General features: G+C 39.9%; 1 protein-coding gene across 1 annotated transcript in view; it reads right to left on the minus strand.

The window, feature by feature from the left end:
- Positions 1 to 13,456, minus strand: part of LOC107037346 — a 227,293-nt gene that overhangs the window by 193,915 nt on the left and 19,922 nt on the right. The window contains exons 2-3 of the mRNA XM_015255860.1: positions 4,450 to 5,119; positions 4,005 to 4,246 (exon numbers count right to left, since the gene is read on the minus strand). Of these exons, the coding sequence (XP_015111346.1) occupies positions 4,005 to 4,190 (186 nt within the window). The 5' untranslated portion in view covers positions 4,191 to 4,246; positions 4,450 to 5,119. The remainder of the gene's footprint in view (positions 1 to 4,004; positions 4,247 to 4,449; positions 5,120 to 13,456) is intronic.

Below are 13,456 nucleotides of genomic sequence, written 5' to 3' on the forward strand. Positions count from 1 at the left end.
CCCCCCCCCCGCGCCCTCGATCCATTGGCTTCTCTATGTATTACATGAGGGAGCTGGTGGCTAATGCCGTCCGGTTGTAAATTACACTAGACGCCGATAGATTGTACTCTCCATTCGTTGATTTACCCCGTGAATCTCAAACCCGTTTCACATTGCAGTAAATACAGTCATTCTTCTCGTCGTTAAACTGCCGATTTATCATTGGAAGGCTGTAATGAAACGTGTGAAGAGTCACTTGTGGATAAGAATCTCTTTGCGTTGGAGATGAATTCGGGTTTGCAAGAACAGTGTTGCAAAAATATTGCGTCTTCTTTGGGGGAATATCTCGGTGTATGAGTGCGATGGAGTAAGCTGGATGATAGGTAGGATACAAGAAGCCTAATCGCATAATACCAACATTGCCAGTTCCTCTGACAGTTCCGCCTCGTCTCAGTTTCCCTCAGATAATGCCTGCACCATTCCTCTCAACGTCTCACATACCTGTCTGTTTATCTATTTGACAAGCTTGCGGCTTCACTCGCCCTCGGCCTAAATGTCAGTGACTTTGAATTGATCTTGAAGTCGAGAGAGCATAATGAACAACAGTTTAGCTAGTGAACTACTGGAATACTTGATGTACTTGGAAGAAAAACTTGGCTTGAATGTCGGAATAATATGTGAGGGTAATTGAGAAAATTGTGAAACTTCCTTTGTCATGATGACGGCTGGGGTTCAAATCCCGTACGGAATTTTTTTTTTGTTCTTTTTTACGTTTTGCTCTTCTTCTCGACATCAATTGCAATATGAAAACACCAAAATCATAGTTTGGACGACTAAGGACCACTGGGAAAGCATAATAAACAATAGTTGAACAACTGAGCTACTGCAATCTTTGGACTATGTGAAGGAAAAACTTTGATTTTAAATCTCGGAACAATTTAAAAGGATGATTGGGAAAATTGGGAAATTTCTTCTGTCGCGATGGCGTTTGATGTAAGTGAATGGCGAATGCTTGGCACGTAGACGACTGGGGTTCGAATCCCATCAGGAACTTTATCATTTTTTTTTTACTATATATTATCCCCTGGGCTATTTGCTCTGTCAAATCTTAGATGTTTTTTTTTTAAGATAAAAAAAACCCAAGGGTTAAAGGCGATAACAGAATATGAATCTACCGGTCGTAATAATTTCATTGTAGCATATTGTTTTTACATTTTCCTCTTCTCCTCAACTCCATTTACACTATAAACACCTCAAAATCATGAAGTTTAGGCGACCCAACCCTATCGATGATAATAATAAATAAAAATCAGTTCACTCTGCGCTGAAGGTCCCTGTGTGGCTCGTGAGCTAACACAATCACGTAAGAGGGAAGTAATTTCACCCTCTCGTGACGGGCGTGCAGATGTGGGTCGATGAGCGTGGAAGAATACATGTATAACGAAGGAGCATAACGTCTTCGGGTGCGTCCTCAAGATACTCTAACATCAGTGAGGGTGCTTTTACAACAAAGGAGGTCGAATGAGAATTGCGCACAGCCATTACTATCCGTAATACAACTACCAAAATCCCGGTATATCCCGAGAGCTGTTTTAGCATTAGAGAGGAAAACGAATCGAGCGACGTTGGGTTCCTGTATTTCGGTCTCGCGCGATACTAACAGACGCGACAGGTGCAGAGGCCCCCTTACAGCAGCTGCTGCCCGTGTTTTTCGTCATGTCCGTGCCAACGTTTAGTGATTTTCAGAGTGAATTTCACTGTAGCAGGTATACGATGAAAAAAAAAAAAAAAATTGCCAAAAAATTCCCCAACTTTTCAAACAAATGATTTATGAATGGCCGACTAAAAGTTGCCCGATAGCGCGACAAAAAATCAAATACTGAAGATTGTACCGACTATTTAGGGTCACTAGTTCCAAAGATAAACCAGAATGGAAGTATCGAATGGGAAAAAAAATATCGAGGGGACATCGCCGGACGGGTAGACAGGTTAAAAGAAATGCCCATCGGTGAGCGAGCCGTAACGAGCCGATAAAACAAACCGACGGGGGCTTTTGGCTGTTGCCGTGACATCTGGCCCAGAGAGCTGTATACTTTATTCTTTTTTTCCTCCTGCTCTCCCTCCCCCACCCATCACGAAATCGGTTTCCCCTCTCCCCCCCTGCCGCCCCCACACACGCGTTGACGCTTGACAGCTGAATTAATTGAAAGTTTTAAGGTAATTGGAATCGATAACACGACTGAACAAACGCAGTAACTGCGCGAGTCATGGAGAAACATCATTATTAATAGACTATTTGGAAATTGATAAAGTTCCATTTGATTAGGGGTAAGTGACACGGGTCATGGGGTGGAGCGAGAAAAAAAGGGAAAATGTAGGGGGGGGGAAAATGTTAACCGGCAGTTATTCATCTCTGAATTTATGTACGAGGGTCAAAGTATCCCATCTACTCTAATTGTCATCATTGTAATTAATTGAACCTGGCGCTGGGCGCGCGTGCAAGACTCTCGTCATTATTTCTCGCCCGTCGGAATGACGAATTCACATGAAGTGGTAGAGTGAGACTGGAGGGTCAGGGGGTGGAGGGAGGGAGACAGGATGAAGAGGCAAACGACGGAGACGAGGGAACTTATATATTACGGGTTGAAGCTGAGAGACGACGTTGCGGATTGCTGAGCAGCGTTCGTGGAACGAGGTCGTGGCCGAAGTAACGTTGGACAATGTCGTCTTTCAGTTTGAGTGTCTCAAGAACGTTAATATTCACGTTAAGACAATATATGGGAGAATTTTATGGGGATATTAAGTATTCGAGAATTTCTGGCTGCAGAGGATGTTGAAAAAGTGGGGAATTCGATGAGTAATGGGATATTTTTAGAAATTTATCATCAGTGTTTGATCACTTTTCATGGGAATTTTTAATTTCTGAAACAATAAAAATTGTGAGATGAAAAAATGGCACCAAAGCCCCGGCATGTTACGTCAATCGTTCGACTCGCCCACGCCTGTCTCTCATTTACTACCATCGCGTTACGCAACCAATTTACCATAATGCATATATTCTGACTGTTCTGTCGAGTGCGGTTTACATAAAGAGCAATGATGAGTTGAAATCATTGGAATCGTATATTTAGATAGCATTCCCGAAAGTTGATTCAAGGTATTGAGTTACATTCACATTAAATTCCTGCTTATATTCGTCAGTTGATAATTTAATGGCTCCTCGTGCCGGCACTCGTCATCGTAATCATTCCGGACGATAAAAAGCATCTGTCGTGATAACAGCAAGCTTGTGTACACATATATACACAGGAAAGAATCGATAAAAGTTATCATCGTTTATCTGCGTCGGCCAAGCCTCAAAAGCGTGAAGCATTTGGAATAATTTCAGACAAAGAAACAGTGGATGGAGAAGTAGAATTGCGAAAAATAGATCAGTCGATATTCCAAGATGACTTTTATTAGAAATATCTCGAGATTTAAGCGAGATATCAAAAATTTGGTTTAAACCTTTTTTGCGGCTTTCTTCCCGCTCTACGAAAAATGTTGGTACGAAAATTTTGCCATCTCCCATGGATTCAGAGATATTCACCAAAAACTGACGCTAAAATCAAGTTGACGAACCTTTCTCCCGAATTTGGCTACAAAATTTCGTAATGAATTACCAATATTTCGAATATATCTCGGAACTTGAGAATAACAATATCGAAAATTCATTTCTTATGAATTCGTTAGAATAACAATGAAAACTAATAAAGAAGTAAAATTGGCTAAACAGGATGAGTTGATATTCCGAGTTTCCTGTTTTCTTAAACATCTCGAAATTGAAGCGAGCTATGAAAAATTTGGTCCAAACCTTTTTTATGACTTTCTTCCCGCTCTACAAAAACTATTATTAAAAAAATTTTGCTACCTCCCATAGAATCCGAGATATTCACAAAAAACTGACGCTAAAACCAAGTTAACGAACCTGTCTCCCGAATTTGGCCACAAACTTTTGTAATGAATTCGTTAAAATAATCACTCACCTTGATACTGTCGTAACACGCAGTAACCCGTCCATTCTGCACTTCAACATTGGCAGGTGGATGAGCGAATTTACACTCCGTGTCGGGTCTGGTGCACTTGTTGCGTTGAAACTCTCTGCATACCTCCAACTGTAGCCAGCGCGAGTCCTTTCCATTGAGTAGGTTGTTCATGTTGACCATAGCCATCTTCGTGTTCAGCTGATCACACTCTTCGACGTTTTTTCCTCTTTCACACGCACCGACTGGATGATACGTTTGAACGATACGTATTTATGATTTAGACTTGATTAAACGACTGAATTTTGATGACATTCACACACTCATCCACAACTGAAACATTCAGACCTATCTTTCATTAAATATTTCCATTCGCTGCAACCTTTCGAACTTTGTCAATCACTCATTTAATCACTCAAACAATCTCAAAGCCAATGCTAATGTGTACCTCAACTCGATGATTATTCAACTTAGATTTCGTTTTTTTCGATTCCAATGTTCAATTCTCATACAAGTAGTTCACAATAACCACATGTATTCTATTATTAATTAATCTTTGTGATTATAACGATGCTCAAGTGCTTCATCTACGGAAGCTCGCTGCTAGTTTTAATAAAGGCCCAAGAGAATCTTCCGGTGCTGCAAGTTGAATTAACTATCAGCTGATGATCCCTCAAACTTTTAAAATTGTCACAGGATGCGTTCCCTTTGCGTCTCTCCCTCTTGATTGCTTTTATGTCCCGCTGATGAGTCGTGACGAGAAAAGGGCGTGCAGGCTAGTCAATGTTTTTTTACCATGGAGATGGCGACAGGCAATCGAATCGTAAAAGGGGGCGAGTGGAAAAAAAAAGGTGACAGTGAGGACACGTCGGCTGTGTTGACGGGTCTCCGGAGATCACGGGGGTTGGGATTTAAAGGCTGACGGTGATGAGGATGAGGACGAAAAATGGTTGAGGGGTGAAGGATGTAAGAAAAAAGATAAAGACGGGGGGAGAGGGGAAAGGGTTGGGGGGACCAGCAAGGTAGCGTTACGTCCCTTTTAGTTCCTCGGATTTACGTCATTTATTCGGTTCCACTCCTGGCACGTGCCCCGTGTGGCTTACTCCGGTGTATCTTATCTGAAACAGATAGGTAACAAATTCATTAGTGACTAGATATTGGAATTGAGAGCGTAGTTCGGTCCGGGGATTCCCCGCCTAAACACGTGCCCAAGCTGCGCGGCGCGATGCGCAGAGGCGTCGGGAGTGAATCGGCGTGATTCGGGCGTTAGTGCTTTCAAAACAGCGAAACCAAACGATAATATTCTTGATTAGGTAGTAATAGCTGAACCTGATGTTTAATTATCTAAATTGGCTTTATTCCGATAGCGCTGATATCTAAATGTGCATCGAAAAGTATAATTACAGATAAAGACGATGAACTAGATAAGCACCATAAAGGTGGGGCATAAGAAGTTTATATCGAGGCCAAGCACGCCTTATTCAAGCCTGGACGTACAACAATCGATAATTCACCAAGTCAAACACCATATTGCGTGCGTTACGCTATAACAATTTTCCAGGTTTCTACACATGAAAATTTCTTTCCAATTTACGATTATTACAGACATGGGTGAGCTTAGGTGCCATTATTCGTTTCCGTCTGGCATGAGCCCCCGGCACTTGTTACGTCGGGGAATAATGATATTTGATGAGATTAAATACGCCGGGAAAATGAGAAAAATGGACATTGTCGGGGATTTGCATAATGACAAGTCCATTTGGCCCCATTTGGTTCGGTAGTTTGCGGCAAGTATCAAGGTGCACAGCCACGAGGATTTAACAATTCCCGTCCGGGGGAAATGATTCCAAAGTGACTTATCCTCACCTAGTCGGTGTTTGCCACAGGTTCCTAACAAAAGTTCTTTATACGCCCCAAGGTGTTATTGTTAGTAAAATATACACATGTGCAAGCTCACTTGAACCCTGAAGCCAGCCGACTGCATAAATATTACGCTTGCTAACTGCAATGAAACCGGGGAAAAAAGAAACACGAGACGAAAAATTGAAAAGGGAATTGACTTTCGTCGCCGTGAAACTACATCAACTAAAAATACCTGATTTCTTTTCAACTCAGTGCATCGCTGAAGATAAAGTCACCGAGAGGAAAAGAAACAAATCGTTCATTGTATATGTGAAGTTAGGGTGGCTGTATGAAAAAAAAATATGAGAAAAACATGAACGAACGAGCAAAGGCGTATCGCAATTTTCTCAACGGGCACGTCGGGAGCCTGAGGGTAAGCCGCTTACGGAAAGTGGATAGACTCGAGGCCAAACGACGCGATGTCCGCTCCTCGAAACCTATGTATCTCAATTCCTTCCTTCTTTTTTTCTCCGAATACAATTTCAATGTTATTGAATAAATAAATAATTTACGGAGTCGAGTTCAGGGAGAATCGCTTCATTCCAGAATATTTTCGAAGGGGCAATTAAACTCTTGCCAACGACGGTCAGACGTTTGATGACTGTTTGAGTACGCGATGGCAAACTCGGGATTGATAGTGATTCACTAGACCAGGGACTGACGTGAAAATCGATTGTCCAATGCGTCTCTCTCGTTTCGTCACTCGCCATTTCTCTCTTCTGAAAAAATTCCCTCTCTCTCTTGCGATATTTCTCCGCACCCTCGACGCTCGTGTTTGCTCTTTCCAATCGACCGGACCGAATCGATTACGCCCCATCCGAGACATTTACTTGATAAAAAGAGGAAAAATTTAATTCTCCATTTCGTCTCTGTTTTCTCGATTCTATCAAATATTTTTATGCGGTAAATATCACTGTTTTTTCGTGTAATGCAACGAGCTCTCGTTGCGAAGAGAAACTTCAGTTTACACAGTCTCGCATCCCCTGGCAATACAGATGCTGTTGTGTATCTAGCGGGCGGTTAACAAAATAAAAAATATCCCGAGTTTTCTTAAAATTCATCATTCATTCAGTGTTCAAGTAAACTGAAGAAATAATTTCAACGGGGGAAAACTGGATTTTTCTGCGCCTCTGAAAATTTAATTTTTACATTTTTGTCTCTCCCTCGCAATAAAATCCCGTAAATTAACAAAAAAAAATTCGTTATGCACAAGGCATACAAAAAAGGACGAGGACGCAAGCGGACAGCATCACCGCAGCACTAGAGTAGAATTTCTGCGGTCTCGGGTAAGCGAGATATCGCCTGCGGACAAACGCGTCCCGCGCGCCAACCCGACCGGACGCGTTCTCACGTCGTCGCACGTTATGGGTACATAGTATACATATACATTCCCAACGTACAAAATACCCGTAGTGCCGGAGACCTCGTTATCGACGATTAATACTGGCCCATTGAATATGCACATGGGTGGCATATGCATAAATGCCCGCCAGGTCGTACCGATATGCGGTGAAAACTCGTAATCGTAGCGTTGCGGCATATATATGCGCGACAACCGTACAACAGTGGCTCTCATACTGGCGGTAATAATGTCCCCTTCCTCGTGACACCTCTCTCACTTCTCCATATCTAATGGTTACGCTGTGCAATAGTCAACACTGCAACTTTCCACGCTAATTCCGGACATTAGCATCCGTGACAATTTTCGAATAAAAAAAGTGAAAATATTCTGGGATTTTTTTTTTGTTGAAAATTTCGAGAATATTTTTTTTGTTTCCCCTTTTGTGTGATTATTGATGACAAATTGTGAGCAAATTCAAAGTGAAACTTTGCGACTTGTTTTTTTTTGTCATTAAAAAAATTGATGGAGAATAAGAATTTTAGAATTGTGAAACAGCCTTGAGTGACGTCATATCTCGGGTACGTCCACATAATTTCTCGTCGAATTCCAGACATTGAATTCCATTTAGAGAGGAATATAATTCCCAATTTCACTAAAAATTTCGAGAAATTCTCAATTTTTTTAGAAACCGGAAAATAAGATTTTGTATTCTAAATTAAATGATGCAGTTATTTTAATTAATTAAAACTTCAAGAAAATATTTACGTAAATTGTACTGATTTTTATGAGATTTCTATCAATAATTGACCTAAAATTCAAATTTTCTATTCATTTTTCTATGAAATATCAAATTTTCAACGATGAAATTCTTCGAGATTTCAGGGAAACTATGTGATAAAAAATTCCACGAATTATAAAACAATGATTGCAATAATTCCTTCATGAAGAAATGAATTATCAATTAATAATCGGTTGAATAATCCTCTGGTCCTCTCCAAAAAACAACTTTTCCATTCAAACCTCGAGCGCAAAATCAAACAGTCTCCCCCCAAAAAAAAGTAGAAAAAAAACAAGGAACACTGAAAGCATTGACGCCATGGAGTACCACAGAGAGGTGATAGATAACTCTTTGTCGTTCGGTTGGTGGTAGATAATCCGACCTAGTCACTCGTGAAGTTTAAAAATCACTTGCAGGCTGACGCTGTGAGGCATGCATATACATAACCCCCCCTCCCCATCAACTTTCCTGGTTATATGAATGAAAAGCATCAGAGTACACAGAGGGCCCGAGCGATGATACTCGCACGATCGCGTAAATGTTTTACATTTGAGTGCATCAGCTGCATCGATAAGAGTGAAAATGTCATACAGCGTTAAATAATAACTCGTGTTACATAAATAGACCGCTCTGACACAGCAAACGACGCAGTTCCTGTGAATTCTAATGAGCCGAGCGATGGGAAGAGCGATTGAGGTGGTGTTGGTGAGACAAATGTACTCGCTATTCATTGAGAAAAGAAAAATCATTACCCATAATGAGGATTATCACGAGCACTGAGAGAAAAAAACAGCTCTGCTGAAAAACTGTATGTTCCACGTGAGAATATTTGATGAAGTGGAGCGGATTTACTTGAGGGAAATTAACCAACTTGATAGAAGAAAATTTAACATCTTTCACAAAAATTAAATTTTCGTCGTGATCATCAGAAATATCCCTAGAAGAATTCGAACTGTTGGCAGGAAAAAATATAATCTATTGTACGACAATCATTTGATCTCAGAGAACTCCATAGGTTTATACCACAGAAAGAATACATTGACTCGAAGTTATTTAGTTTTGCCAATAACACAGTTATCGGCAAGAAAATTGTAGTTTCCTCTTGAAATTATCATTTGTTCCATGGAAATTATAAGTGTTTATTGGACAAAGATATACAGTACTCAATAAAATTCACTTGATAAAACCGGAGCCTCATATAATTCTCTGCAGAACGAATGTATTTACCCGAAAGACATATAAATGTCTCACGAAAGTAATTACTGCTACGAAAATTATCATGTTTTGGTGGAAATTTTCTTTTTTGTCCACAAGTGAATTGATTCAACAGCGGTCTACGTCAATTCCTTTCTAACGCCAGTTCTGGATGAATGTCTCAAATTCTGAAGGAGTTAGCAAAATGTTCCTAAAGATCGTTTTTATAAAGAAAAGTGAAGGCTATAAAAAAAAATCTTACAAAAATTTCTCTATCTTTTTTAAATTCCGAGTTATTCAACGAAAACTCAGCTGAAAGCTAAGTCGACTTAACCTGATCGAACACTTCACTACTGAATTGTCTTGAAGTGACGCCGAAAAACTGTCTCAACTTTCATGACTCGTATTCAAAGACATCATAAAAAAACAACTTATTTTCAGCCGTTCGAAATTCCAGTCGTCACGAAGTCCCCCGATAAGACACATTCCTCTGTCAACTATCTCCGATTAAACCATTCCACATAACTTTCTCGTTAATGAGGAAAAAAACCCGCACATCAATTAACGGATCGACTCCATCACTCAGTGATACTGACAACTTATTGGAGTCACAATGAAACCACAGTGTCCATAGGATTGACATCTCCATCTCTCTCAACACGTCACTCCCGAAACAACACCGCTATCCACATTTTGTTCAGACTACTCAATGCCCGTATCAAACTCACCCCCCCCCTCCCCTCCCCTCACCACCCGATACATTTGTTTTTTTATTTCATTAAATCGCCGTTACACCCACCGAACTAACCCACCTTTCGCACTCGTTGACGCACAAACTATACGACCGCGAGCCGCTCGTAAGTGAATTATAGATGCGCCCTGTGTTGTCCACTTTTACCGTTCATTCTGCAGCTCCCTAAAAAAAAAAAACTCGAAAAAAAAAGTGGAAACGAAAAAAGCATTAACGCGTGAAAAAGTCAAAAAGACCTTTTTACGCACTATTTTTCACGACTCCACCTGGAGCTCTTAACCATTTTTTTATGGGAATTGTTTATTGCTATGGGAGCGGTAAAAATATTCCCGACATGATTCGCTGTTGCACGCCCTCGTGACAGTCGATTGTTATTGAATCCGCGTGATCTCGACGTTTTATCTCCAGCTGTGAGTCACGAGAGAGCGGCCATTGCGTCTCCCAAAGCCGACGGTTACGTAATGGTATTCTCGTTCTTACCGGTGGTTCCGGGGTTTTTTATCTCTCTCCTTATTCAATCTTGTTGTCTTTATGCTCCGGGTGAACCAGGCCGTGAAGTCTGCTGACCGGGGGCCGGCCTTCCACTCGTAACGAGGCAGAAATATCATTTTAATTATTTTTAAAAATCTCGCATTGACACAGTTAGTTTATCGCTGGGGATTTATTATACACTGAGAGAAACAATTAGTTCTGCCGAAAAATTATGCATTCCCCTGAAGAGATCTCTGTCGTTTTGAATCAATTTACTTGACAAAAAGAAAATTTCCACCAAAACAAGATAATTTTCGTAGGAGGAATTTTTCTCGTGAGACATTTATGTCTTTCGGGTAAATACATTCGTTCTACAGAGAATTATATGAGGCTCCGGTTTTATCAAGTGAATGTTGTTGAGTAGTGTATATCTTTGTCCAATAAACACTTATAATTTCCATGGAACAAATGATAATTTCAAGAGGAAACTACAATTTTCTTGCCGATAACTGTTATTGGCAAAACTAAATAATTTCGAGGGGACAATTTTTTTTGGGAAAAAAATATTCTTTCCTCGTCAATGTATTCTTTCTATGGTATAAACCTGTGGAGTTCTCTCGAATCAAATGATTGTCGTACAATAGATTACATTTTTCCTGCCAACAGTTGGAATTCTTCTAGGGATATTCCATGATCACGGCAAAAATTTAATTTTTGTGAGAGATATTAAATTTGTTCTATCAAGTTGGTTAATTTCCCTCACGTAAATCTGTTCCACTCCATCAAATAGTCGCACGTGGAACATCCTCTTATTCATCCATGTGTTCGCGTGAACTTTGAATATTATTCTCATAAGAATAATATTTAAAGTTTTACACCCGTCTCATCTTGCAATGATACTGTGTTTGAATTCATTTGACACCTCCCCCCGGAACTTCAATAAATTGGAAAAAAAGACGACCCGTTGAGCCCCATTAGTTCTCCAGATCCATCCAAGCAAAAATCTCAGTTGTAAAACCGGTCGTCTTTACAATTTATTCTGCATGAAAGTATTTTCAGAACTTAATTTCGTTAATTAATTGAACAATCAATTAGGAGGTATTTGAGCATCAGTTAAAATCTTGCAAAATATCATAAAGATCCCAGATATTGAAACTCCGAGCACGTCGACGGCTCTCATGTAACGTACCAAACACAGAGAGTCCACTATCCGATACATCGGGAATAAATTCTGCGACAGATCGATCGTGTGTGAATGGCGAGTGCCCTGGGATCGTCCGTTACAGTTGAATTCGAAACCCAATTACGAAATTCGAGATTATTTGACCATTTCCATCATCTCTGCTCGACTGATACGAAATGTTCACCGCTGGAGACGGCGGTAGAAACGAGCCGTTGACGTGTAACCCAAATAGCTAGACAACTGTGGCTCCGGCGTATCATTCCAATATGGTGGAACTTCTCGAGTGTCATGGGTTTATCCACAGACTAAACCGAATTGGAAATGTAGTGGATAACTTTTTCCAACGGTCAAGCTATGGGAATCCGCCTGTTTCTGGTTTGAATATGATGAATTATGAGGACTAGACGTAAATTACGGCGCCGCTCCGTGATAAAATCAATTCAAAATCACTCGGAATCATTGATACTGCTTTCGATATTCATTTTTTCAATTAATTATTTGTAATGATTTATCAGCTGTTAAATTTTCATTTTACAATAAATGATTTGCTCACGTTCAAATTCCTACGCTCACTGAATGAGATTTTAATCATAAATACAATTCAATTCTTTCTAGAACACACTTTAGACTGTGAATTTCTGGAATTCAATGTTTGTTGATACTCTGGTAAAAGTGCGTGCCCACACTGTTATCAATTTTTAGTTAGTTCACACGGTAATTCAATTAATCTGTTGTTCATCTCATCAATATAATTCCGTGCTTAGAATATTGTCATCTCGTGTTTTCAGCACCAAATTAAAAATTAAAACTTCATTTGGAATATTGAGTCACAGCTTCTTTTTATTCATATCAGAAATTTTGTATTTGGATATTAATATTATTTGTTCAAAGTGAAAAAATCGATCATCATTTTCACTATATTGCATTCAGATTCTCCTATCCTTAACGTCAAAAATGTGAGATAATCTCATAATTCTAGCTATTAATTCTAATCAACTTTGTTCGAAGAACACCTTAGTAACCGCAATATTAAGAAAGTAGAATTATTCTACTTTCCTCTGACCTAAATGATTTGGACAATTATGATTCGTTTATTCATGGTTCATAGAATGGTATTCAATTCTCTTTTGTTAGGCGGGCTTCATGAAAATTCTACGCAAGACGACTGTACTCATGAAAACCGCACTGATAGAATGATNCGAATGGTAGAGTTGAATATGACCAAATGAATATTCGTTAATAGTTAACGAATGGTTCACTTGAATGGCGAAAGTCAAGTCAAACAAGGCTCCTCAAATATACATTCGTTAACTATTAACGAATGAACATTTGGTGGGACCGAATAGATCCTAACCTCCAACCAAAATCCATTCGTGAACAATAACTAATCCGTTCTATCAGTGCGCCTTACTTTCTCCATTCGATGATTTCAATTAATCTGAAATCGATTTCATTTCGGGGTCATGACGTCAATCATGACGTCTTGAGGATTCTTTTAATTAAGACGAAACCTAAAAGCCCTTTATTAGGGCCTGGCGGGGTCCCTCTAAGCCATTTAATCTACCTTGACGCTTTCCCGCGTCGGGATTACGAGAGCATAAATTCCTCGGATTATTCCGTAAATATAGAACAACATCAAAGTGAATATATCCAGTGTGTAAAAACCGAATGTTTTAGTTTGTATAACCGCCCACCTCAGATCCCCCGACACGAGTTAACGTTGATGAATCATCGTAGATGTTATGAGCTCCGTCAAGCTGGGCGGCCAGGGTACTCAGAATGAGTCGGTCAATAGCTCAAAATTATGAGCTTTTTACATGCTTTTTTTCTGCGC

This window comes from Diachasma alloeum, unplaced genomic scaffold (genome assembly GCF_001412515.2).
Source record: "Diachasma alloeum isolate Michigan unplaced genomic scaffold, Dall2.0 Dall_scaffold_00217, whole genome shotgun sequence".
In the NCBI taxonomy this organism is placed as follows: Eukaryota; Metazoa; Arthropoda; class Insecta; order Hymenoptera; family Braconidae; genus Diachasma; species Diachasma alloeum.